The sequence below is a fragment of the Neovison vison genome, chromosome 4, assembly GCF_020171115.1.
Source record: "Neovison vison isolate M4711 chromosome 4, ASM_NN_V1, whole genome shotgun sequence".
In the NCBI taxonomy this organism is placed as follows: domain Eukaryota; kingdom Metazoa; phylum Chordata; class Mammalia; order Carnivora; family Mustelidae; genus Neogale; species Neogale vison.
Window position 1 is genome coordinate 194,149,404 of NC_058094.1, and position 27,691 is coordinate 194,177,094.

At 39.3% G+C, this 27,691-nt stretch overlaps 1 protein-coding gene across 4 annotated transcripts in view; it reads right to left on the reverse strand.

Moving 5' to 3' along the window:
- DOCK4 (dedicator of cytokinesis 4) overlaps nucleotides 1-27,691 on the reverse strand; it is a 430,453-nt gene that overhangs the window by 168,882 nt on the left and 233,880 nt on the right. For all 4 annotated transcript variants that reach the window (XM_044246395.1, XM_044246396.1, XM_044246394.1 and 1 more), the window contains exons 10-13: nucleotides 26,412-26,472; nucleotides 22,296-22,428; nucleotides 18,454-18,542; nucleotides 1,622-1,747 (exon numbers count right to left, since the gene is read on the reverse strand). In XM_044246395.1, coding sequence (XP_044102330.1) covers nucleotides 1,622-1,747; nucleotides 18,454-18,542; nucleotides 22,296-22,428; nucleotides 26,412-26,472 — 409 coding nt within the window. The remainder of the gene's footprint in view (nucleotides 1-1,621; nucleotides 1,748-18,453; nucleotides 18,543-22,295; nucleotides 22,429-26,411; nucleotides 26,473-27,691) is intronic.

Below are 27,691 nucleotides of genomic sequence, written 5' to 3' on the forward strand. Positions count from 1 at the left end.
ATGGCCACCAGTGAGAACCAACTGACAAGTCAACATTCTGAAATAAAGGGAGAAGGAACAATGAGCAGTTGTTTGCCAGTGCAAAAAAATTCCACTGAGTTTTAAAGTTGCTGTCGGCTGTTTATGTAAACACACGAGCCTTTCCCTTCTCCCTCTAATTTGGAAGATGAAGAAGCCACAGAAGGAAAAGAAGAGAAAAAGAAGCAAGTACTTTAAAATAATCTCTTGGCATCTCCGGCACGGCAGACTGGGGTCCAGGAGACTGAATGCCTGAGCAGGGAGAACCTCGCCACTCCACGGTGGTGCAGCAGAGGGACAGATGCGAGCCTTCTTCCACTCGAAGTTCATTTCCATCATTAAAGCCAGACAAAAGGGACATGAGCGCAGCACATCCCAGACCATTATTCAGCTGGTGAAGTGTCATGTTGCTTTGTGTTTTTCCACTTGTCAATGATACTGCCCAGAGACCAAGCTGAGGAATTCTTCCAGCAGCTGTCTGCATTCTGTTTGAAAATATGTTTTTTATATTAGATTTGCCCATCAATTTGCTTCCTGGTGGCATGAAATTTTTTTCTTTTTTTGTTACAAAGGAAATACCAGTTATTTATAGCAACTGAAGGAAATAATGATGGGGTGTGAGAGCAACTGAGTAACAGGCCACCAAGTAAACAGTTCTATAAACAGTCATTTTCAACAACAGTCGCATGAGATGCTCGGACACAGCCGGTCCCTAAGCCAGGTCAGGTCATCTCGGGAAATTTCCAGGCTCTTGCTGAGCCTTCCCTGCATGAACAGATTTGCATGAAGAGATCACGAGATGCTGCAACAGGGCAATGCTGGTCATTTCTGCGTCACAGGAGGTCTTCATGCGCAGTGGCCTCACCATCCCTCTCACAGCTGTGCTGGGAGCCTTGTCCGATGCAACTTCCCGCGCTTGCTTCCACGTACGAGATTTAACCAGAGATTTACCTGATCTCGTTTCTAAAAATATTGTTAACAATTTCAGAGTATTTCATCTGGTCTACATTTCTCTTGGTTGTAGAGGGTGGGATGTGGGGCACGGAGAAATGTCACCACTTGGCATTTACTTGAACAGCGTGACTCTCATTAAACGCTTAAAATTAGATGCTTTTTTTGAGTCCTTTCAGATTGTTAGGAGAGATCTGAATAGATCTCAAGCAGAAGTAGGAAAGGTGTAGAAATACATATGGTATTTGCATATGGCTGCTTATTTACATATACACAACTTAGAAAAGTCCTCCTAGAAGGGCGAAATGCTGCACAACAATTATTCTTATCAAAACCTGTAAGGATTTCCCCTAAGTGACTTCACTAACATTCTCCACCCAAGGGTAAAATATGTTCTGGATCCTACCCCAGTTTTCCTTCTTCTTAAGGGTCATAAAGAATGTAGCATGGCCCTCTAAGTTATCCACCCCAAAATAATCAAAATGTAAAAATATTTTTAAGAAATCTTTGCTTATTTATTATCATATACCTCATTTCCTTCTTTAGCACGGTCCATTGGAACTCTTCAAATCTGACTATCTGAAAACTTCTTAAGTGTCAACACAGACATAATAAGCATATGTCAACCTTTGGTCCATCTCAAGTCACTTACCAGGCATGATGATATTAGAGAAACCCAACTTCCTCGTTATAGACACTCCGTGAGAAAATACTGATGAGTATTCTCTTCTGATTTGTTCAATGTCTCCATGTAATAGCTGTAGGGAAACTGCTAAACCTAAAATAAATGAGAGATACCAGAGTAAAAAATAGAAGGACAGAAATAGCATGAATGGAAATCTGAACTTGCTTCAACAAGCCCGCAACTATAATAGCATTGTTTCAAATGAAAGGTTACTATGCAGACAAAATTTTTAAAAATCTATAGGAATAATTTCTAGAAAACATTTTTCCTACTTGACTCTCTGAGTTTTCTTGTGTTTTAGGAGGTTCATAGCGACTAGAAAAAACGTGAGCAGCACACCAAGAAGAGGAAGTCTCGTTTCAGCCCCTACACCCTCTTCTCCAGCAACCCCCGCCAGAAGGAAATGTCCTTGCACGAACACTCGTACCAGCAACCGTCAGGGGCTACCTGGCCCTTGAAGACACTGATCTCAAAAGTGGAGTTCTCATTTCCTTTAACTCTATAAAACCTATGAATACTTACTAAACACCATAAAGGTAGACACAACGATAAAGTCATGTAATAATTCAAGGATTTTAGGGATATTCATAGAGAATTTCTTAAAACATAAGGTACAGGGGTGCCTGGCTGGGCTAAGTGTCCATTCTTGGTTTTGGCTTAGGTTGTGATCTTAGGATCATGACACTGAGCCCTGCAAAGGGCTCCGCGCTCGGCAACGAGTCTGCGTGGGATTTTCTCGCTCTCTGTCTCTGCCCTTCCTCCTGCTCATGCACACACTCTCTGCCTCTCAAATAAATAAACAAATAAATAAATCTTAAAAAACTTAAGTAACAAAGGTAGTTATAACAAAACCAAGATTATATTAATATTATGTACATTAGAAATTCCTAATGGCATTATTTTCTGAGAAGAATTTAGCAGGATACAGGCCACTTTGACAAATAAAAGGGTATTTAGTTGGCAAAGCAGTAAAATTATCTTTTTTTAAACCCCATTATAGTGACATCATTAGAGTGGGATATATAAAAGATGAATGATAAATTTTTTAATTTTCCCCAAATCTCAGGCAAAAGAAGTACAGAAAGGAAATTAATGTCATCTTTTTGAATATATTTGTGTAGTTCTGAGAGGCTACTTCTGTTTTTTAATTCCCTCTTGCTTTTCTTCTGTTATTTTAAACAAGAAAGAACAAAAAGAAAGTCCGTTACTTACATTAGTGATAGAAAATGAAGCCGATCAAAGCAGACTTATTTTTAAAAACTTCCAGTCATCACTAAACTGAACTCAATTTTTTTCTTATCTATTTTATTATTTGTTTTTAATAAAAATTTTTAGGTAGTTACCATACAGTGCAATGTTGGTTTCTAGAGCAGAATTCAGTGGTTCATCACTTACATACAGCACCCAGTGCTCATCACAAGTGCCCTCCTTAATCCCCATCACCCATCTAGACCATCTCCCCACCCCCAATCAACCCTCAGTTTGTTCTCTATGATTAAAAGTCTCTTATGGCTTGTTTCCCTCTCTCCTTTTTTCTCTTCCCCCTTCCCATATGTTCATCTGTTTTCCTCCTTGAACGTCACACATGAATGAGATCACAGTATTTGTCTTTGACTGACGGACTTCACTTAGTGTAATACATCTAGCTCCATCCATGTCTTTGCAAATGGCAAGATTTCATTCTCTTTGATGACTGAGGAATATTCATTTATATCAATATACTACACCTTCTTTATCCATTTATCAGTTAATGGACATTTGGGGTCTTCCCATAGTTCGGGTATTACTAATGATATTGCTGTAAACATCAGGGTGCACACATCCCTTTGAATCCATATTTCTGTATTTTTTGAGTAAACAGCTAGTATGAACTCAATTTTAAAATGTATTTGGACGATGGACTCAAGAGGATAATAAATCTGTGTTCCAAAGATTCTCTATATCATTACTTACCACGTGCAAGCTATCATTCCCCATTCATAATTTATAGTACTTCAATACTATCTCAAACATGAACCATAAGAATGACAACAATCATGCTGGTATAAAAAAGAAATGCAAAGTGTATCCAGCACACATCTACATTAGGATCTTCCCTTTGTTCTCCCTCAACAGAGTGAACAAATAACAACAAAAGCAGTGTCTTGTTAGTTAGTTCCCTCGGTTTTCAATAAAGTAGTTAAAACATCAGGAAAATTTGTTTAAAAAAAAAAAAAAAGCATTAGGTCAGAGAGAAGATGGAGCCTTTCCTGGGGTTTAAATCTGACCTAGATGGGGCATACCCAAGGGTCAAAGATTAAAGAAGTGAAGGACAGGACAGGACTGCATCATTATGTCCTCATACTTTTCAGTGTGTGGGTCCAAGAGAATGTGTAAAAGAGTTATTATCAGAATTAGGTTAAATCTGGCAGGTACTCAGGAACGTTAATTAAATGTTCATTCCATTTTTACCTACCTTTCCTTTATCTCTCTTCCTGCCCCCACTCCATTTGAGTTGGGTGACTGAAGGTAACACAACGGAGGAGCACCTACCCACCAGTGCCCACAAGGAATGAAAGAAGGGAGTATAAGTGGTCTGGATGGTTTGACAGTGAAACAGTCGGTGCAGCTTTGGGATACTTTAATGTGGTGCTATTGGTTCCTTTTAAAACCCAGAGGCAGGAGGATGAAGACAAACTAACATGTGTTATAATCCATCTGTCCCAGCAGCTATTTCTTCCTGACTCACGCTCTCCCACTACCCCCACCTCATTACTGGTGTTTCTGTTCTCTACCCACTTCTGTCCTTTTGCCTTCAAAACACTCACCCACACCATCACCATCACCATTAACATCATCAGGAGCTGATATTTGTAGACTAGCAGTGTGTGCCAGACATGGTACATAAGAACAGTCCCTCCTCTTGGGAAGAACACTGCTCAAATCTGGAATACCAGAAACGATGCTTTCAAATACAGAATCAGATGGATTTAACAAAATTCTTGAGGTCCTGTAATTTTTTTGCAAGTGAAGATCAATTCACTAGGACTTCTCATCAAAGGATCTGATCTGAGACACCATCAACATTTTGTGGCATGAGTAAAGGAAGAAAAGAACTGACTAGTAATGAAAAGCAAAGACATCATGCTCCTATTGAAAGGAAAATCATCTTTGCATATGGCACTTAGAGAATGCTGAACATTTTTCTGATGGAAGGTAATTTGTTGATATTCATGGTAGGGAGGAATAAGAACAGAAACAATGATATTATATAATGGTACGGGCAGTGGTAGTTGTAGTAATAGAATAAAGTAATAAAGAAAATTCAGGATAGAAAAATAATATGTGTTAGGGAAGGATATATGTAAACATGAAAAGAGAACTACATCAATGTATTTTAAACAGTACGTGCCACAGAGAATGCAAAAGGAAAGAGAGGACCCAATTAGGGGAAAACAGGGAAGAGCCAGCTTGTAGATGAATGAAGGAAAGGAGGAAATGACAGGGGGATATCAGACAAAACACTATTGGGCTGGGGGACATTGTATTTAAGAGTTAAACCTGTCCTACAATTTGGTTAGAAGGTTTGGCAGTTTTTATTCTGGAGCTTTAGAAGATATAGATTAAAACTCTAGGTGTAATGATTTCCTTGTCTTGCTGAGTGACACCAATTTGGAGGAAAGGGGAAGGTTCTGCCATTTTGAGGTGCTTCGATTTCTTCAAACCAAAGAGCTCACAGATTGTCAAGAATTGGAAAGGCCGATTGAACTGAGGGCTTCACCACAATTTACTTGGCTCTTCCTAAATCATCATTTTTTTTCCATAAAAATAAATAAATAAATAGGAAAAAAAATCCCACAACACTCAACATGCAATGTTCAAGAATGGGTATATGTTCAATAAAACAAAAAACATGATTAAGGGTGATCCACAGGCACTAACTCACAAAAAGCCATAGCAATACCACTTATTTTTCCATCAAGGAAACTCCAGATTCTATTTTTATTGTGGCCCTTAACTACCATGACAAAAACCAACAGGTTGGATAAAGGAGTCAGCAGAAGAATAAGAAATAATGCATTAAGATGAGGAAACTACTCATCACTACAAAGGAGAGACTCCTCAAATACTCACCCTTTCCAATTATCTGAGGATTACCCTATCCTTTCAGGAATGGTCATTCATGACACAGGGTGTGTTCACAGAGCAGTATTTTTGTTTATATTTTTTTGCTTTTCAGCTGACTTCTCTGTTCTCACCTTATACCTGCTATCTCTGGGGCTAGGACTTCTAACTAAAATTTTATGTGTTGTACGCCTGAAACTAATATAACATGGTATCAACTATACTCAAATAACAAGTTTTTAATTAAATTTAAAAAATAAAATTTTATTTGTACACTAGCTTAGTACTGCTACAATTTAAACTGCCCATTTTGGGCATACCAATAACTTTCAGCTTGAGAGGAGGGTGGAAGTTGGGATATAAGGATATATGTGGTAGGGTTCCTACTCAAAGGACATGATAATCTCATACTGAACATAAGACACACACATATAAATAAAATGTAAAGCAGCATAGGTTACGAGTATGATATGACTATTAAAATAAGGAAACAAAAAAAATAAAATAAGGAAGCATTACTGACTGAGGGAATTTGAAACTTCAGGGAAGATTTTTTGGAAAAAAAACTAGGAATATAAGCTGAAGAATCAGCTTATATTTCACAAAATGTATCAATAATGTTTTACAGTTACTTTTCCCCAGTCCTTAATCTAAGTACCAAAATTGAAACCGCTAAGGGAGAACTGTTCCTCTTATTAAAAGGAGCAATCATTAAACTGAACATTTTTATCTGCCTAGATGTTTAAGAGCCAATTACAATGATTTGATATCTAATTTTGAACAAAGGCATAGACATTAATTAATCTAGAGTCTGTCACAAAATAATGTATTTTTCACGATAAAGCTCCCCTTACAGAGCAGTAGTAGAGGAAAGAAAGGCTTCGTATCTGTTAAATCAAACATGGTTGATTATTTGGTAGCTCCAATTTCACGGGAATTGAAGTCAACTCACTCCATAAGATGACTCCCTTTAAATTCATGAAATTCTGCACTTTTATATAAAAAATGCCAAGCACAGCATGATTTATAAGTAGCATGCAAAATTAGTTTTAGACTAGATCAGCCATTTTACCACCAGCGAACCAAATAACATGTAGCTGTGACTGTACAGCAATGCAAAAAATTAAAAAATGACAAATATATTTGATAAATACATGTTGTGATTAAGCGTGTAAGAAGTATAACAAACAGCTTCATGACTCTGTCAAATGTTAACTTATCTGTGCTCTGGTTTCCGTAGCTGTAAAAATGATACCAACTCCATAAAACACTTTGAGTGGTATCTAGCACAAAGGGAGTGTTCAACAGTGTTGGCTGCTATTACTACAACTACCACTGCCCGTACCATTATATAATATCATTGTTTCTGTTCTTATTCCTCCCTACCATGAATATCAACAAATTACCTTCCATCAGAAAAATGTTCAGCATTCTCTAAGTGCCATATGCAAAGATGATTTTCCTTTCAATAGGCATGCTCACTTACCACTAGATTAAGCCAAGTGCTACAAATCTCCTGGATATTGGAATGATGAAGGTCTACGGAGGCTTTGGGGGCAAATCTGTCTATCATGAGCAATACTCAATTACCAGAGATTTGACAAAGACATAAGTGATAAATATAAGTAGGCAATGTGCACCAACATGTGAAGACAGGGAAATTCCTAATAGTGCAGGGGAAGCCAGAAAAATAAGCAGCCATAATTAATGAAGGCCATAATTAATTACTCTTATTCTAAACGCAAAAGAAGTCATTGGAGAATTTTAAATAAAGGAAACATGATCCAATTTACATTTTAAGAAAGTTTTCTTAGTGTTATCTGGCCAAAATGGGCTGGAAAGATAAAGAGTGGAACTGATGAACACAATTAAAGGATACTAGAGATATGAAGGCAGGAAATAATGGAGGTCATGCTGATATGGTTAAAACAGAGATGGAAAAAGGTGGTAAAAAAACCTACATATTGGCATACAAGAAGTCATATCTTCATAGTATATTAGATATGGGGGTATGAGGGAAAACAAGGAATCATGGAAGACTCCCGAGCTTCTGACCTGAGATACTGTAGAAAATGTCACTGTGTACTGAGTTGGGAAGATAAGAGAAGAAACAGCCATCTATACTGTCTTTTATAAATGAATAATTGACCTTTGATTGTATTATTTTTATTTATTTGTTAGATGGGAAGAGAGAGAGAGAGCACACAAGAAGGGGGAGTGACAGGCAGAGGGAGAAGCAGAGAGCCTGATGCCGGACTTAATCCCAGGATCCTGGGATCATGACAGGAGCTGAAAGCAGATGCTTAACCTACTGAGCCACCCAGGTATCCCCAGTGGTGTTATTTTTCATGAGGATTTGGATTATGTTCTGCGTCGCTTGCCTTCAGCCTGAATGACTCTAGTATTTCATGCAAAGCAGATTTGTTAGCAAAAAATTCTTTGTTTTCAGTCTGGTCTTTATTTTGCCTAGAATTTTGAAAGATAGTTTTGCTGGATATAAGATTCTTGATTGACACTTCGATGGGTTGTTGTTGTTTTATATTGCTTGTTTTTTAAACATTCAAATCTTTGAAAATGTCATCACTGCCTTCTGACTGCTACTGTATTTATGAGAAGTCAGTAGTTATTTCCTGGGATTCCCCTGTGTACAATGAGTAATTTTTCTCTTGTTGCTTTCAAAAATTCTTTGTCTTTCAGCATTATTACTATGATGTGTTTGCATGTGGATCTCTTCCTGTTTACCATACTTGAAGTCACTGTGCTCTTTGGATATACAGATTAATGATTTTCATCAAATTTGGGAAGTTTTCTGCCAGTATGTCTCCAAATACTTTTCCTACTCCTCTCTCTCCTCTCCTTCTGGTACTCCCATTTTGTATATATTGGTACACTTGATGGTATATTTTTTCTGAGGCTCTGTTTGTTTTTCTTCACTCTTTTTTTTTTTTAAAGATTTTATTTATTTGAGAGAGAGAGAGAGAGAGAGAGAGACCATTAGAGGGGGGAGGGTCAGAGGGAGAAGCACAGGGAGGGAGCCCAATGCAGGACTCAATTCTGGGACTCCAGGATCATGACCTGAGCTGAAGGCAGTTGCTTAACCAACTGAGCCACTCAGGCACCTTTCATTCTTTAAAAAACAAACAAACAACAACAACAAAAAAAAACCCAAACAAACGACAAAACAAAACCCAAAACAAACTAAAAAACCCTTTTCCCAAGTCTCCACTTTCAGGAATTCAAATTTCTCCCTACTCTGTTTCAAATAAAGTTGTTTCCTTTCAGGAGGACTTCTGAAATTTTTCTCTTTATGAACTGTCTCTCCCCCCAGCCAAATCTTTGATCCATTGCTCCAGAGTTGAAGACAGGTACAGTGGTCCATTCTTTAGAGTGACACCTCTGCCTCATGGATAAGGGCCTAGGCTGGGGCAATAATCTCTGGTGTTCTCAAGTTGCTGCTCTCTGTGTGGTACCTTCATCCAATGAGCAAGCTGGGGCACAGGCAACTGATGCCGCAGTATTCTTGGCCTGCTGCTTCTCAGGCAGAGCCATTGTCCCATGAGTGGGGGTTGGGCAGAAGAAGAGAGACCCCCTACCTCACAGCCACTTCTTCCAGAAATTTAGCCTCTGCAATTCAGAGCTAAGGGAGAGGAAAAATGCTGGGAGCCTTTACCTCTCAAATCAGAAATGGTATCCCCAAGAAGGAGTCCCATCTTCTTAGTCACATGTGCCTGGAGAAGAACATCCATCATATGGAGAAAGGGCAGGTAGGAAGGAGCAAGTGGGTTGTGGCACTAGTGTCTCCAACTCTATCTCCTTTTATCAAGATTTAGTCTGACTCTTGAATAAGTATCTCTTTATATGCTATATATGCTTGGAAAAACATTCAAATCTTATTTAAATATATGATCTTTACCAGTTACAGCTGGTTTAGCTTGGATTGCATCTATGTAGCCCCTGAGGCTGCTCCTCTGCAGTAAAACTCTAAAAACATTATTTTCTTAAAGATTTACTTATTCTAGAGAAAGAGAGAGAGAGCAAGTGGGGAAGGGGCAGAGGGGCTGAATCCTCAAGCAGACACCCTGCTGAGTGCAGAGCCTGACCATGAGATCATGACCTAAGCCAAAACCAAGAGTTGGACACTTAACTGAGTCACCAAGGCACCCCTAAAAACACTATTTCTTGACAGTATTTGCATACATTGTGTTTGGGAGGTAGGAGCTATGGGGGTGTTGTTAGGACTTCTAAACTTGAAGTACAAAATCACTAACATCATGAGGTAGCAGTAAAACCTGAAAAAGATGGTTTTACTAGATTCTTTCATAAAATCATCTTCAGTAAAACCTGCTTATTTCTAAAACATTTCGGACCTCATTATTATCAGAGCAAGAATATTTACTTCTATTTCTTCCTATGTGCTTGATTTTACAAAATCAATCAACAGAGTTTTGCTTTGGGTATAGAATATTATATGTGGAGTCTATAAGGTAAGATAATTGACTTTCATTTTATTTTTATTATTACTTTTTTTTTTTTTTTGAGAGAGAGAGAGAGAGAGAGAGAGAGAGAAAGAGAGCACTTGCACAAGTGGGGTAGGGGCAGAGGGAAAGAGAATCTGAAGCAAGCTTCATGTCCAGCATCATGCCTGACATGATGTTTGATCTCATGACCCTGAGATAATGACCTGAGCCAAAATCAAGAGTCAGACACTCAACCAACTGAAACACCCAGGCATTTTAAGATAATTGACTTTTAAAATAAATACAGTAAAACTTTCATCTAATGTAGGTCCAACTCAAGGCCAGAGAGAACTTTTAGGAGTAGATCCTGGCTGCATGGTGGGATTAAAGGAGGTATTTATACAGAGAGGTCAGAGAGAGGATCTCACAGTCTCTGGGGTGGAGGAAAGAAAGGAAGTCATATGTCTAGCAGGAGTGCTGTCAAGTGAAATAGCACTCTTGGAAAATGAGTGAATGAAGCAAAAGTCAGAAGCACAAGGAAGATGCTAGAGTGTCAAAATAAGCCAGATTAGATAAAGAAATAAAATGAGAGCTGTGACAGCACCAAAAGCCTACTAAATGGTGAATTACATGATCGAGGGGCCTAGTTGCTTAAACCCTCTGTTCAGCAGGACCAGATTACTAAAGGACAAGTGTCCTTTAACACTGTCATCTTGAAATTCTAGGACCTATATTATTAATGTTGCCAATGCTCAAATTTGTGGATGTATCTCTTCTTTCAGATGTACTTTCAAAGCCAACTTGCAGTAAAAAAAAAAAAAGAGAGAGAGAGAAGAAAAAGATAAAGTAAAAGAAAATAAATTTCCTTTCATAATAGTCCCACCTCTATTTCTGACTTTCACACCATATTATTCAGTTTGTGAATGTGCCTATTGCTGAATGTTTCCTAAATCAACTTAACTCATAGAGGATGTGATTTTACACCACTGAGGATAATCACACAGTCTGACTCTAGGCTTACCTTCTGAAGATCATTTTCATGAGATCTCTGACTAGATAACCCTATCGATTGGGATGCCTATGGTCTATCATGCAAAAGGTATAAATATGTGCAAATACTCATGTAATTATAATTGCTAGTCCACAGATCGGCATTTCAAAGTTTTGGGAAGACTTTCATGCTTTCTTTAAAGAAGTGGTTAGCCCATGGCTAAGAGTTACAGCAAAAATAAGACCGAAGGAATACATAATAAGCTATGGAACATCAAACTAAAAGAAGAGACATCTGAAACTGTTTACTTTCAGTGAGTTGTAACCAGAAAAGAAATTTACTAACCAGAAATGAGGGATGGAGAAGGGCCCCCTGGCAGGCAGTGCAAACTGTAACTGTAGGAGTGGATGAGACCATTCAGAGGAAATTCACATTTCCTCCTTAACAGAGGAGAATCTTAACCTTAAAATGTCCTTATGATTCTGGGTAACACTTCAATGGTATACATAAGGATTCCATCAAGTTTAAAAAGGTGTTTGTTTTTTTACTGGTATATAATAATAATCATTATCATTAACTGTAATTTTTTCAAAACACAAAGCACATGGTGAGCCACTGCTGAAAACAATTTTTTAAAAATGCACAGAGAACATACTATAGGAGTATAACTTAACATCTGATTATTTAACTCAAATACTTGCTTTTATAACCTGCAAATTTTTTCTATATAGCAAATCCTCCAAACAGTATTGCTAGTGATTATATCTAGATTAGCAAAGTATAAGTAATTTGAAGAATAAAATCAAGCTCTAATCACTACTTCCATTAGTTTCTAATTTGGTTTTTTTATACTGCATGAATCTTTAAAAATACCTTAAAGCATAATTTAATACCATATTTTGAACTCTTTTTTGTTCACTGTCATTAAAAGAGAATGGTTTAGATTAAAGGAAACTGAAAAGATATTACAAATGCATGTCATACAGTCTGGGTTTCTTTTGTCATAAAGGATGTCGAGAAAACTGTCAAAATATGAGTAAGATCTATAGATACGAGAGTTACATCATGTTAATTTCCTGATTGTAATCATTGTGCTTTGGTTATGTTGCCATGTCCTGGAGTAGACAGAGGGAAAGAGGAATCATGAGTGCAAAATGTTCTCAAACAGTTCAGGGGGAAAATGTACGTGTTGTGTGTGTGATACATATATTTATATTTGTATATGTGTGTGTGTATTATATGTATGCTGTATACACACACACACACACACACATCTATAAACATTAGAAGCACTGAAGCAACCTTAAGAATTATACCAATTCAGGGGCACCTTGGTAGCTCAGTGGGTTAAAGCCTCTGCCTTCGGCTCAGGTCATGATCTCAGGATCCTGGGATCGAGCCCCACATCGGGTTCTCTGCTCAGGAGGTAGCCTGCTCCCTGCCCTCCCGAATCTCTGCCTACTTGGGATCTCTGTCAAATAAATAAATAAAATCTTTAAAAAAAAAATAAGAATTATACCAATCCAGTAATGCTATAAATGATTATAGAGAGAGACAGAGCACGATCAAATACAGAGAGACGGATAAAGCAAATGTAGTAAAATGTTAACCTTTAAGAAATTAGGAATTCTCTGTACTACTCATACAAATTTTCTGGAAGGAAATTCAGTTGAAAATAAAAAACCTTGAAAGAATAAAAAAGAGAGCATGGTTTAATAGTTTGGGAATTTCAACAATGAGCAAAAAGTTCACATCCCGCCTTTCTAGCCAACAGGTGGTGCCAATAAGTACCAATTTTCTTTTAATAATATTAGAAAGTAAAGTTTCTAAATGCAATGTTTAAAAATCAGGAGCACTGATACAATCGTCAAGAATTCTAGTAGTTCAATAATACTGAATTAAATGACCACATTGCCCTGTAAGGGTAGGATATTCAACCCCAAAATGCAATCTAACTATCACAAACCTCCTTTCACCTCCACCAAAGAAGGAACACTGCTCCCTTCCTGCACAGAGTTAAGTAGTTCTCCCTGCATCTATGGGCTCCTCATCTAGGTAATTCCTTTGAATTTTCTGTGGGGGGTTAAAATTATAGTTGGTAGGAATGCAACTGTGTACACTCATCTTGCGAAGGTTAAAAAGAAATAAAGAAAGAAAGAAAAAGATTGCAGAAATTGACCTGACTAGTCAATATGATTTCTTCTAGGTGTGAACTACATGTGCAAACTGCAGGAAATAGGATTTCATAAATACACAGATAATATGAGAAGATTTTGAAGTTTCTTTCAGGACATACTGAACCAGAGCCAAGGATTTTTATACAGTTTACTTCAAGTCACAGAACTGAATTTGCTTCAGTAAATCACACTGGCTCAGTCTCAGTTCACATTCCTAGCATTCAATTGCTAATGTCTATTGGAGGTAACATTTATAATAACCATTTGCTCAACGAACCTAAGCCAGGCTCATGTCATGAATATTTTTAGAATTTCAAATTCTTACAATATTATTTTAAGGATTTAAAATTCCCACAGAGCACAACTTTGGAAATTTCAAATTACTCAACCTAACTAAATCTAACCAGAGAGATACGTTAATTCAATTATTACTTTTTTCATCTTTAAAAGTTAAATGGATCACTTGCCATCTTCTCCCAGTTTCTAAACTCGAAGGTAGAGGTTAATGTACCTTTGCAATGTAAGTTTTAGATTCTAGGGGGATAAAAACCTAGTTAGCTAGACAAATCCCTTTATCTATTAAACAGACAAGATTATAACTCCAAGAGATAGAGGACATCAATGAAGCATAAAAAGCCTGGAAATTAGCTGGTAGAATTTGTACCCCAAACTAATTCAAAGTTATTCTTTTTTTTTTCTCTTTTTTTAGTACCAGTGACCAAGGAATAGTGGGAGCAAAGCAGGAAAAAAACAATACTTTGTTGAATGAACTCAATTCTCTTGAAAACACCTGACTGCACTGCTTTCATTTAGTCAACAATCCCATGGTTCAAGGAGAAAACAATGGAAGCCAACATATCTAATAGTTTGAACATTAGGCACCCCAATTTCCATCTTCAATTCTGTGTACCCTTGCTACTTTCACTATTTTGTTTTTAAGGATTTTAAGTAACCTCTATAATCCAAAGTGGGACTCGAACTCATGTGCACAAGATCAAGAGTTGCACTTCCCCCACTGTTTTTAAGTAAGGCATTTGAGGGCCTCTCTCCCAACAGCGATGCCAAATAGCTCCTGACTGTCTCTCTTCTTTCTTATAGCTGCCTTTCTACAAGGAGAATAGATTAAGATGACATAGAACAATGGTCCACCAACACTGACAGGTGGAAACGTCACTGGAAAAACCAGAGTAGAAGGCAGATAGATGCTGGCAGTGGGCAGCTGGCTGGGGCTCAGACGGAAAAGGAGGAGTAGGGAGAGGGGTGGTCAGAAGAACAGGAAACCAGGGCTCTGCAGAAGAAGCCAAGTATAGAGAACGTACAGCTGGCTGCCCAATAATCAAAGTAGCACAGCAGGCAACAAAATGGAGAATGGATTCTGCCAAAGGTGAGATCCTTCATGCAGGGCTGTGAGTACAATGGCTCCTTTCACACCAAAGATGCAGCAAGTGGTCTGTCGTTTCAGTATGATGGTTGTAAAGAGACAAGGGAGCACTCGGAATAAGGTGGTTTAGATGTCACTGACTGGTAGTCTCACTCAGGATTCCACCCAGGGTAAGTGGTCCACAGGTCAATAAAACTGCCAAAGCACATGGAATGTGGGGAGCATGTCCATAAGTATGCACCTGGAACTTCCCAAGGAAATAGAATGTGCTGCCCTTCCTTCCTGGAAGATTACATTTAATCTATGTAATTACAAGACAACAATTAAATTGAAAAGTCCTAGGAAGAGGTATTAGCAATCAAATCAGCAGAGACAAGACAGAAGACACGAAGTAGGAAGGCCTGATGCAAGGATCTAACCTATTAATAATCCACCTACGTCATTCTCAAAGTCTTCATTACGGAGATCAAATCAGGATCCACTGCAAAAACAAATCTGCCTTAAGAAAGAGGTAGAATATTCCAGATGATGGCTCCAAAGAGAGTAAACAATAATAGCTAACAATGATACTTAACGTATCAAGTGTTGTGCTACACGCTTTGCGTACTCTTTCTCCCCAATAACCCTCAGAAGACGGTATTACTATCATCCCAGGAAAACTATGATTCAAACCTAGGACATCCGATTTCCGCAGGCAAAGCTCTTAGAGGCTACCTACCCTCTTTGTAAGACGACTCTCATCTATAAGCAGAGAGAAATGTGTACTTCAGCTTTACTAGAACCATGACCTCATAAGATATAGAATCTGGATTCTATATACCTCTCTCTGTAGGTATACACATCAAAGCCCATCACTGAGACCTTCACCATGATTCAAGAGACAACTGGGAATCACATTCAGAGTCTGGACAATGATATATTCAAACAATCCAAGAACAGAGGAATTTCGTTCTGCATGAGGCATAGTAGAAAGAGGAAAGGCTTTGGAGTCCATAGGAGTTGGGGGCAAAAAAATCTATTGGAGCAGGCCAACACATGCTGTCAAGACCACATCTGTGATGATAAGGAGAGAAGGCAATGCATGGGGAAAAAAATCACAAGGTCAGGGTTAGTTTTACATGTGTTTATTCACATAGGAGGTAACTGCAGGCAAATTAGGAGTAGTGGGACTCCTGGGGAGAAGCATGAAAAGAACTGAAACAAAACCTTTATTTTTTTTCTTAAGGATTTACTTATATATTTGACAGAGAGAGAGAGAGCACACATGTGTGAGCAAGCATGTCAGCACGGGCTGGCAGGAAGGGGAGGGACAGAATCTCAAGCAGACTCTGCGCTGAGCAAGGAGCCCAACATGGGGTACAATCTCATGACCCTAAGATGGTGACCTGAGACAAAATCAAGAGGTGGATGCTTAACTGACTGAGCCACCTCGGCAACCCTGAACAAAACCTTTAAATCAAGTCCAGGACAGCACTATCTAAGAGAAATACAATTGGAGCTACCAATGAAATTAAAAATGTTCTAGTAGCCATGCTAAAAAAGTAAAAAGAAACTTGATTCTAGTAATATATTTTATTTAACCATTATCTCCATAATGATGTCTTTCAACATGTGATCAATATAAAAATTATTAATGGGATATTTTACATTTTCTTTAAAGCACCAAGTTTTCACAATCCAGTATATATTTTATTTTATTTTATTTTATTTTTTTAAAGATTTTATTTATTTATTTGTCAGAGAGAGAGGGAGAGAGAGCGAGCACAGGCAGACAGAGAGGCAGGCAGAGGCAGAGGGAGAAGCAGGCTCCCTGCCGAGCAAGGAGCCCGATGCGGGACTCGATCCCAGGACGCTGAGATCATGACCTGAGCCGAAGGCAGCTGCTCAACCAACTGAGCCACCCTTAATGGGATATTTTACATTTTCTTTAAAGCACCAAGTTTTCACAATCCAGTATATATTTTATAATGACAGCACACTTCGATCCCAGGGCTGTAAGCCTTCTATCTAGTGCTCAATAGCCACGTGGCTAGTGCCCCATGAACTGGACAGCACAGGGTTAGAGGGTAATTAATGATAAAAAACAGTCCATGGTATCATGAAACCCTGAAAGGCTTAGAACAAACCAGGATTTAGCTAGAAGTCTACTGAAGAGTATGGGAAAATTAGTGTTAAAAAAGTGGTATCTCTGCCATCTTACTGAGGGTACATTTAAATTATATCTTTTGGTCCATACACTAGTGCTATTTTAATACCACAGAAAAAGGGAAGACAAGTCTACATCCTAGCTTCTAAACCATCTTATCACTGCTGGGGAGCCTGGGTGGCTTATGGGTTAAGCGTCTGCCGTCAGCTCAGGTCATGATCGTAAGGTCCTGGGGTCGAGTCCTACACTGGGCTCCCTGCTCAGTGGGGAGCCTGCTTCTCCCTCTGCCTGCCACTCCCCTTGCTTGTGTTCTCTCTCTCAAATACATACATAAGGTCTTAAAAAAAAATAAAGTATCTTTTATCTTCATGTTGTGTTCGACTACTACCATCTCTTCCTGATGCTTTAGGGATTCTGCCCTCAACTGCTCCAAGTCGCTTGTTTATTCAGTGGTAGCTGGAGGACTTGGAGAGGAGTAGATAGAACCAAAGTTCCCTCCCCAACTCTTGGGAAAGGGAGGAGAAACTGACCTCATCCCTCATTACAACCTGAATGCTGCCACATGTGTGACTTGTGGATGCTTAGGGCTCTCATTGGACCAAAAAAGTTTTTGTCTGCAGTTACTTCTTCTTTGTGGGCCAGTTTGGCCTAGTAAGATGGGCAGGGTCTGAAAAGAAGGTGGTTTGAGTTTCGATTCTTGTTCCAAATTACCAGGCAGGCTGGACTAGAACATAAACATCTACACTCAAGTTACTTTAAAAATGAGTCTTAAAAAAAAACCCAACGCATTCAGTTATCAAATACATTACTTAATTTGAAGGTTGTTTTTTTTTTTTATGACAATGAAACCACAAAGCTACCTAGTTTATTTTGCTTCAATATGGGCTGGAAGGGGGGATGGGGAGCAAAGAAGAATCACCCAGTTTGGTCCACTGACCAAACTCAAAGACGCCACTACATATGTTATATAATGCAGTATTTATGAAGTTACTACGTTAAGAATACATAGCACGTATCATATATAACTTATAATGCTATATACTTCAGATCCCTTAACAAGTGTGCCTCCATTTTTCTGTAGGTGATACTGCAGTCAACATGGTTCATCTTCGTAGCCAATTTCAACACAGGAACCTGCGTGTTTGTTCCTAGCACTGCTCCCAGCTGTAGACAGGGAAGCAGGTTTCTCTTAGACCTCACTGGTCAATTTCCATCCATCAGACCTACTCCACACTACACTCAGGAACCCAGGCATATTTGTCATTTGGGTTTTAGTGACTGGTAACAACTTAGAGGCCTCATGACTTGGCATTACTGAACAAATTCAGTTACTCTGCCTTGTTTCAAACGGGAACAGAAGACATTTTTTAAACAGAGTTACAGCTACAAGCCTTCAAAGGACAGAGAGATGCACCAGATTGTTCGCTGCACATTTTTAAAGTTATGAAGCAAATGCAGAGAAAAACAAAGGGCAGTTCATTTGCTTCTTACACAGATACATAAAACAAAAGGCCTGAAATGAAAAGTGGAGGGACACACTCACCTGCGTTGGAGCCCGTCAAATTGTAACGTGCATTCAGTTTCTTGATGATGTTCTCATGGATTTGGTACCACTCACTCTCTGTGTTACACCTAGAAAACATTAACCCTCTGTTAAGCTTTGATAATGGATCAGACCAAACAATGACCTTACTAGCACACCTGCTCTTTCTGGAATAACCACCGTACCTCCTTATATCTCCTTGGGAATGCCCCCAAACTGGTTGGTTTTGGCATAACTGCCCCATGATGAGCAGGACGCCCATGTCTAGTAAATGCATGACCAGCTACCTCGTGCCAGAAAGGGTTGTGATGAGCTCACAATTTATGAAGTCCCCCTCACCTCAAAATCTCAGAGGATGATGCACACAATGAAAGGCAGTGCAGACCAAAAGTCCTACTCCCTGGATTTGAACCATATTAACTGAGTTACATCCTTGGGACAAGTTATTTATGCTCCCTGTGCCTTGGTTTCTTCACCTGTGAAAAGGGGGGTAATATACTACAATTAAATAAGCTTGGGCCTAGGATAATGCCAGGCATATACTCCATGCTCCATGAATGTAAGTTCTCATTTGTGGGTTTCTACCTACTGTAACATGATCGAGTTTGGTTAGCATCAGGACATAGCAAAACAAGCAAAATGTAACTGAGGTTAACACAACTTGCAAGGGGGTCATTCAAATTGTCCCTTGCACTAAAGAGTAATCAAAGTTCCCCAGCTTTTCCTCTTCTGGGCAAAAGGGCATCTTTCTATCTTCTTGCTCTCACAGCCATCTGTACCTTGTTCTTTCAGCTCCTGTCACTTGCTAGCTCATGCCATCTTTGTTAAACATGCTATAGTTCACCTAGGAAACTTTTAAGGTCCTTGAGGAATGGATCTAGGACCTGTTGATATGTGTCCCCCTTGGGACTCTGAACATTATGGGTGCTTAAAAAGCACACAATGGATTAATGAATGGATGGATGTCCCCTTATCTGGCAATTCCTGATGGCTCCTAAATATTGAGGCTAGTCATCCTTCCTTACTGCGTGACTGTCCCGGTTGGGGGTGGGGGGAAAGCCTCCCTCATTTGAGTATGTTTGTAAATCACAACTAACTTTTATCAACCACATATTCTCCCTCCCAAGGGTCCTGAATATGAAGATTCTATACACTATCGATCAAAACGCTCCACAGTAGATTCCTTTTCCTTGTGATCTCATCTGTAGCTGACAGTTCACAATTTGACTACATATTTATTTCATCACCATATGCTTTTCCAGGATGAACACGATGAAGGTCATTTTTGGGCCACTTAACAATAGGGTACCAGACGGCGCACTGAATCTTAGAAGGCAAGGAAATTAAGATGAAATGAAACCATCCCACCTGTTCAGCTGCAGGACAACAAATTGCCATTTAGTATATCCTGCCTCTAGTTTTCTTATTTCAGCTCAGTGGGGAAGGAAGAGATGGCCTGCTTCCTATTAGTGAAGCGACTCCAGAATTCATTCTTTTAACCTACAGAACTCCATGTAAAATCAAGCTCAAGTATGTGACTGAAATAGCTTCCGGGCTCACATGAGGTATTTGTAATTGCTCCATATTTGAGACCCAGATGGGTTAGGGATTTGGTCACAGTAACAAACAGAAATTTCTTCCAAATTGTTTCTAACAGGCACTTCCTTAAAATGTTCTACTAAAATCACACTTTAGTCTTAACCCACAGTGACTATTTTGATCCACTGGCATGCTTCCTGAAACGGAGTCATAGTTTGCTGAACTGGCATTTTTAAGGGGATCTCTTCTCCAGCAAGAATCATCTAAAACCTTATTTGATGCTTATAAAAAACCAGGCAATAACAAGCATAAAGAGCAACACAATTTATTGTTATGTGAGGGAGCATCTCCCATATGCAGAGCTAAACTTCATGGGTCTTCTTCAGCAGGCTGCATAATCAAGGGGGATGATGTGACCGTCGGTCCTGTTTTCCCAACGGCAAAATAGAGTGCTTGCTACACATGCCTGCAAAGACTACTCTAAGGAATGATGAGACTGTTTATAAGGAATTCTAGTTTTCTTAAAAAGCAAGGCCACACAATAGCACCATTATCACATTACTGAATGGTGGTGTCAAAATAACACCCAAAAGCTTAGGACCTTTGACATCTCAAATTCTGGAGTCAGTCCTGACTTCAAATCTGGTTCCTGTTCTTATGAATCGGTGACTTGGGGCATCATCTAGCCTCTCTGTCCCTTTACGTGGAAATCAGAGCCAACAGCACCTGCTTCATGGGTATGTCGTGGGGATAAAGTCACATGATACATGGAAAATGGTTAACACAGTTCCTCACACGTAGTAAGCACACTGTAAATGGTGGCCATTCCCCCAGAATTATTTCAAAATCACTGCATTTAATGATCACCAGGAGAGTTTGGAAAGAGGATTATCATGGAAATTGAGGGCCACCACATGATAAAAAGAGTAGTGAGTTTTACTACCTGCTAGTTTCACCCAAAGTTTGCAAGTTAAAATCAAGGTCACAGATTTTATCCCTCTTAAAAGAGAACAGACAGAATTGCTGGTCCTAAACCACAGGCTACAGACAAATCTTTGTCAACTAATTAGCAAATGTGTGGCATAGGTCCCAGGGGCACTCGGTGGAGAATGGATAAATCCATGAAACCCTCCAGCAGTGGTCAAAAAGCAATTTGAAGTCTATGTCCTACAGGCAGTGGGCCACTCATATGAACCCAACATAGGAAAACTATTGGCATATGTTGGGTTTATCAGCTCCACAGACAGAAATGAAACTCAAGCAAGCTCTCTCATGGAGGTGGCCAGCTATATGGTCCCCAAACAAGAATGAGCCCAATCCCCTACCCATTCCCTCAACCCAGAGTGAAGGAATTACAGTACGGCAACTCTCAATTTTCAAACCTCTGGGGAGATGCTCAGGGCAGGGTGGTCTGAAACCATGTGCATTTAAAAAAAAATCAACCAACTGATTTGGAGTACATGAAGTGATTTTCTTAGTGGAGTGCCAGAAGTTGAATATCTCCCCCCCCCACAAAAAAAAAAAAAAAAAGAATATTGAAGTCCTAAGCTCTAGTACCTCAGAATGTGACCTTATTTGGACACAGGGCCTCTACAGAGGTAATCAAGTTAAAATCAGGTCACTGGGTGGGGCTCCAACCTAATATAACCATGCCCTCATAACAGGTGGAAATACAGACACAGAGATGAAGGCAATGCTGGGCAGTGTCACAGAACACTGAAAACAACCAGTAAGCACCAGAAACTAGGAGAGAAAGGCATAGAACAGACTGTCTGTCCCAGCTCTCAGAAGCTATCAATCAAGCCACCACCCTGACCGAGGACTTGCCACCTCCAGAACTGAGAAAATCACCTCCTGTGGCTGAAGCCTCCCTCCTCTTCCTGGCACTTTGTTGGGCAGGGCTAACAAACTCACAATACATGAAAGAAAAGGGAAATCACCTACTTGCACCTTCTGTTCCGAGTTCTAATTAGTTTGTGTTAAAAACTATGTCCGTTTTCCAAGAACAAATGAACTGAGGGTAAGGACAGGTTCGGTTCTTATATTCAGAGGCGGTACTCTGTGACATGGATGGTCCAGCCCACGCTAATGTGTTTGTATTCTTGGGTTCTTGATTTCACAGTTCCTCTGACTGCTGAACGGGCTCTCCCGTGGCAAGTCTCCACATTGAGTTTGGGAGGGGTGGCTCATGAACTCAACCCCGCCCCCTGTTCTCCCATGACCCCCTTGGAGTGACCTTCACCACATGGCATCCACACGTGCCCCCACTCCCGCCCCAGCCCCTCCATGGGCGTGCTTCTTACATGTACACCTTCAGGATGAGGTCATCTTTTGTATCTCCAGTCAGAAGGTCAGCAATGCTAAGAACTGCACAGCCAAAGGGTCTCCGGTACTGGGTGCTACAGGCATTCTTTTTCTCTCCTGCTCCCATTCGACCTGTTCAATGGAAAAGCAAATATAACCCATGCAGCCACTCGACCTGTGCACCTTCAGCGGATACAGAGACCCTAACCAATGGAACTGGGCAATGAAAGGGCGCAGGAGATGTTGCTTCAGTTCTTGACTCTCCTTTCCAGGCACCTTGCTGTGTGACCTCGGGCTCATCGATGAAACTCTGGGCACCAGCTATCACCAACGAAACATGGAGACTGGAGCTGATCCTCTGTTTGGGAACCCTTCCCCAAGGATTCATGAAGACAACCCAGGAGGTCTGGGTCGATAAATGCAATAATGGTGCCATTTCATTTTTCTATTTTTGAGAAAATTTCCATACTTAAAGAACTATTTCAAATACTTCACCTTTGAAAGGAAGCAGTGTGAGATTCCCTGAAGCTAAAACAAGTAAGCAAAGATGATCAAATGAGTGTGCAGGTCCCTTTCCTGACCCAGGGCTCAGGCTGATTAGAATTCAGCCAATGGCTAAAATCTCCTGGGATGCTTTTCACTCTGACACAGTTTCATCTTGTTTCAATTGTTATATGTTTTTAAGTATGTTATGGAGATACTGTTTTAATTTATTATTATATTTGCCAATGGATAATTTTGAAGACAGAAAGCAGATAGGATTCTGAAGCTGAAACATAATAAGTTAATGTGAGGAAAAATAATGAAAAAAAAATGCAAATCTGTTTCCAGATGCTTGGCAACGAACGGGTATAGAAGTTGTTTTCCATCTGAGCAAAATTCTCCTATAGCACATCTAGAGGACTCCAGCACTTCCCAAAGCCTATGGTAAAGGGGTACCAAAGAAAAGCAAGGGGGGGATGGCAATATCTAACTGGCTTTTATTTATCAGTAATACAGTAAAATTACCACACCAATGCATCATTTTTAGGGAAATGCTTACAAATAGCATGAAAACATCTCATTTTATCAATTAGACTCAAAATTAGAAAACAAGCCAGTTGCTCTTTAGATGTGCAAAATTTAAAAAATCACATTTTCATGACCTGATGCTTTAATATGTGGCTAAATTTCAACCCATGTTTTAACATAAATTATACTGGCAAATCAAACACTGTCATGTCATACTTGAATTTAACAACCAATTATACTTTACTCACAAAAGTCACAAATTTAAAACTCTGATCACTTGTGAAATGGGGGAAAGAAGTCTACGGTATCTCTATTTTAATTATTATTACAGATTGCATTAGGATGAAATGTATTCTCCTATCTTTACCAACATCACATTTATGTTTCTTGCTTAATCATTCCCTGGTAAATGCAAGACAACAGAATGCCTCGAAGATTCCCAAGTGGAGTATTTCAAAAATCACTTAACATCACACAAGAAATTAAGTTGTAAAAAATAAAAACAAAACCCCTGAAACTCTCATCATGATTACTTCCACGGACTCCTCTAGCTTTAAATTCCCGGAAGTTTAGGCAGGGCAGGCCTAGCACCCTGATTTTTTTTTACCCACTTTGGCTAGAAATGCAGGGAAAAAAAAAACTGTAGGTGTCTGGGGGGAGGACAGCCCCATACAGGGGTGCAGGCAGCCATCCCCTGCAACTTGAGAAGACGGCAGGGAGATGTGATCGCTGCGCTAGGCCCTCACACCCCCCATGTCCTCAGATCCTCAATTTCGAGTTTTCTTTCCTATGTCGCAGGCACCACTCTTTGGTTACCAAAACCATGGTCGGGGTCCTGTGCTGCAAAGACTACTTGATGCCAGGCCTGGCGTTCCCCACTCTAGAATTAATAAAAGTTCACAGTTCTGGTCAGATTTCCAGGAAAATTCTCAAAGCAGAAAGGAAGGTAGGTATAGGGAAGGTTAAAAAATATTTAGGAATATTTAGTAAACAGTGTTAGCTACCAACTAAAAGCCAAAAGGAGAAACAGAGAGGTAGTAAAACCTTTAGCAGGGTGGCCAGGAGGATATGGAACTATTTATTTCTCTTTTTTCCCCATCCTCCTCTGAACAATCAAAGATCCGGGCTCAGTTTCTGAGGCAAGGTGCCATTGCTCCCGTTCTCTGCAGCCAGTGAGGGTCAGCATGCCCTTTTCTTACTAAAGCAGATACAAGGGACATTCTAGAAGAAGAGGTATCTGTCCCTGATAGACAAGAATCCTCTGCTCCTTAATTTCATTGCAGCAGACGAAGCCTTGCCCTTTCTCAGAGTTTCTTACCTTTAATCTGATTTCTTCCCAGTCTCAAAGCGTCAAAACAGTAAAAGGGACCCAATCATCAGGCAGCTCTTGCAGTAATCTCAGTGTCAAGCTGAGACCAAAGCTCAGGGGGGAAAATGAGTATCAGGTAATTTCCGATTCAACGTTCATTCTGATGGCTTAATGATCATAAAAATGTTGGGGAAAAAATGCAATCACTAATCTAATGCCGCCTATTTGAAAGGCAGCTGTGTGACTGGTAACATGCACATGGCTTCCGAGGCAGTAGGGCCCTCCAGGCCCTGGACGAGCAGGGCCTGGAGCCCCCCTGCCACATGTGTTTCTACCACCCAAAACCTGCAGATATCTTCTAGAAAGTTCTGAAAGCAAAAGGAGTTTTTTTCTCTTGATACTGTAGAAGATTACATTCAATGCAACGTTCACATGAAGGCATCTAAAAACACATTTTACGTGAACAAATGGCATTATGAATTTGAATGAAAAGAACACACTCTCAAAGAATTATCTAACAAACTGCCCCCTGCCCCTCTGGGAGCTTAAAAGCTTTCTCTCGTAAATAGTCAGCAGCACGCATTCCAACTTTCTCAATATTTTTAAAGATTCTTTCCAATTTTTTCCCCATATATATTCACTTATAAGAAGAAAATTAAAATGAAAAAATTTACTTCTTTTTCTTTTTATTTCAACAGCCCCTCAAATCAAAAAAGAGCATACAATGAAAATGGGTTTTCAGAACTGACTTTTATGAGAAAAAAAATATATGGAAAATCTATGTTAGGATGGCAACGTGTTTTTACAGTCTCTTTCAGTGCACAACACTGTTATCAGATGCAAAAGAGAAAAGACTATAGAAATAAAAGTCACTATGCAGGACTGCATGGCAAGACATGGGGTAGAAGTATTCCCAAGCAAAGAATGGAGCACAGGCAGTGAACAAGTGGGAACCAGTTCCCAGCATCAGCTGGTTAGCTTTAATAGAAAAACGGTGTAGGATATGGCATACTTCATCGTACTTAGCACCTCTGCCATAAACTACCTGCTTTTAGGGGCATTTTATGAGTAAAAACAAGTGAACTTATTCTGGCTCTGTTGTGCAAGTTTAGTGTGGAACACCCAAAGTGTGCTCTGCAAGATCTTAATAACTGTTACATTTATTACATAATAAATGTTACATTATGCAAATGTTTCCATGGTCAAATCGAATTTGGAGAAAACTAGGGCCAACAAAGTCAGAGAAGCATTTTAATATTTCCCTGGAGGACTTCTGAGACCCTTTAATGAGCTGATGATATTATAAAAGTGGAAAAACTATATAGCATTCAGGGTTTCATAACCCTTTACTTGTATAGCACTTTTTGCAATAAGGCTCTGTAGCATTCTGCACTTTGGAGAATGCCAATTAGTATATAAAATTTTCATAAACTTGTAGGAAATCCAGATCCTAAAGAAGTTTAGTTGATGTTGTTAACAGAAATTAGAATTTAAAAAGACAAATAAGAAATTTTGAGTCAAATATGTTTATGGAGTCCGATAAAAACAAAGCACAACAAACTACCTAACAACTTCTATGGGAAGAAAACAAAGTCTATGTATGATGCATGAGGAAGCCGTCCGTGAGTTTGGGGAGGCATAGGAACAATCCCAAATGTGGTGACTCTCAGATTCCAAACTGGCTTTCACTGTTTTCTGATCCAGACAGCAAAGAGATCACACCAACAAAGAGACCTTTCAGCATTTCCTCCCCCTGTTCTATCACACTTATCACACCGGCAAGTGTTAGACTTACCAATTCGGATAATGTGCACAGTGATATAGACGTCCCTTCTTAGCTCACTGCTACCTAAATCCTATAAAAAAAATGGGATTATTTTAAAACTCATAAGTTATATAGAATTATTAAAGGTCATAGCACATTAGTTCTACAATTAACAGAAGAAAGACAAAGATGATGCAGACATTCTTAATGGAATTTTGTAACAGAAGCATATAATTCAAATCCTGTTCTAAAAATACCACTTGATCAAATTAACACTCTTAGTCTATGGATGTCAAATGATGCTTAAAAGAAAAAAAAAAAAAGGCCCATTCTATGATAGCCAAATTATGGAAACAGCCCACGTATCCACTGACAGATAAATGGATAAAGAAGAGGTGAGACACTCGTGCACACACACACACGAAATGGAGTATTGATGGAGTATTAGCCAGCCATAAAAAAGAACAAAATCTTGCCATTTGCAAAGACAGGGATAGGGCTAGACAGTATTACGCTAAGCAAAATAAGTCAGAGGAAGACAAATACCACATTTTACTCATAAGTGGAATTTAAGAGACAAAACAAATGAGCAAAGGGAAAAAGAGAGAGACGTCAAGAAACAGACTCTTTAACTACAGAGAACAACTGATGATTATCAGAGGGGAGCTGGGGGGGAATGGGTTAAATAAGTGATGTGGATTAAGGAGTACATTTGTGGTGATGAGTACTGGGTGATGTATGGAAGTCCTGGATCACTATACTGTCCACCTGAAACTAATATTACACTGTGTCAACTAACTGGAATTTAAATAAAAACTTAATAAAATAAAAATACCACTACAAGTTTACAGGGTAAGTCTACTGATGTCAAATAATACATTAAAGAAAAATTCTTTTTTAAATTTCTCACTCAATCATTCTTTAACCATTTATTAAGTACATCCTAAATGCTCTATGTCATGCAGAGTGTAACAGGCTCCAACATAAACCAAAGGAACAGAGATGTGTGTATGAATGGTGGTATTCAAGATTCTGGGCACTAACTGTACCTCAGTGTTTTTGTTTGGTTTTGTTTTTTGTCAAGCACTTATACTTTGTTTTATGGTTTACATTATCATGTTCAATTAGCCAACATATAATATAGCAATAATTTCTGAGGTAGGGTTCCATGATTCATTAGTTGTGTCTAACACCCAGTGCTTATCACAGCACATGTCTTCCATAATACCCAGGCCCGCAGGCCTGCCCTCCTGTACTGTGAGTGTTATTTACAAAGGTTAAGGGAAGTCACTATGTTCTCTCACAATAAT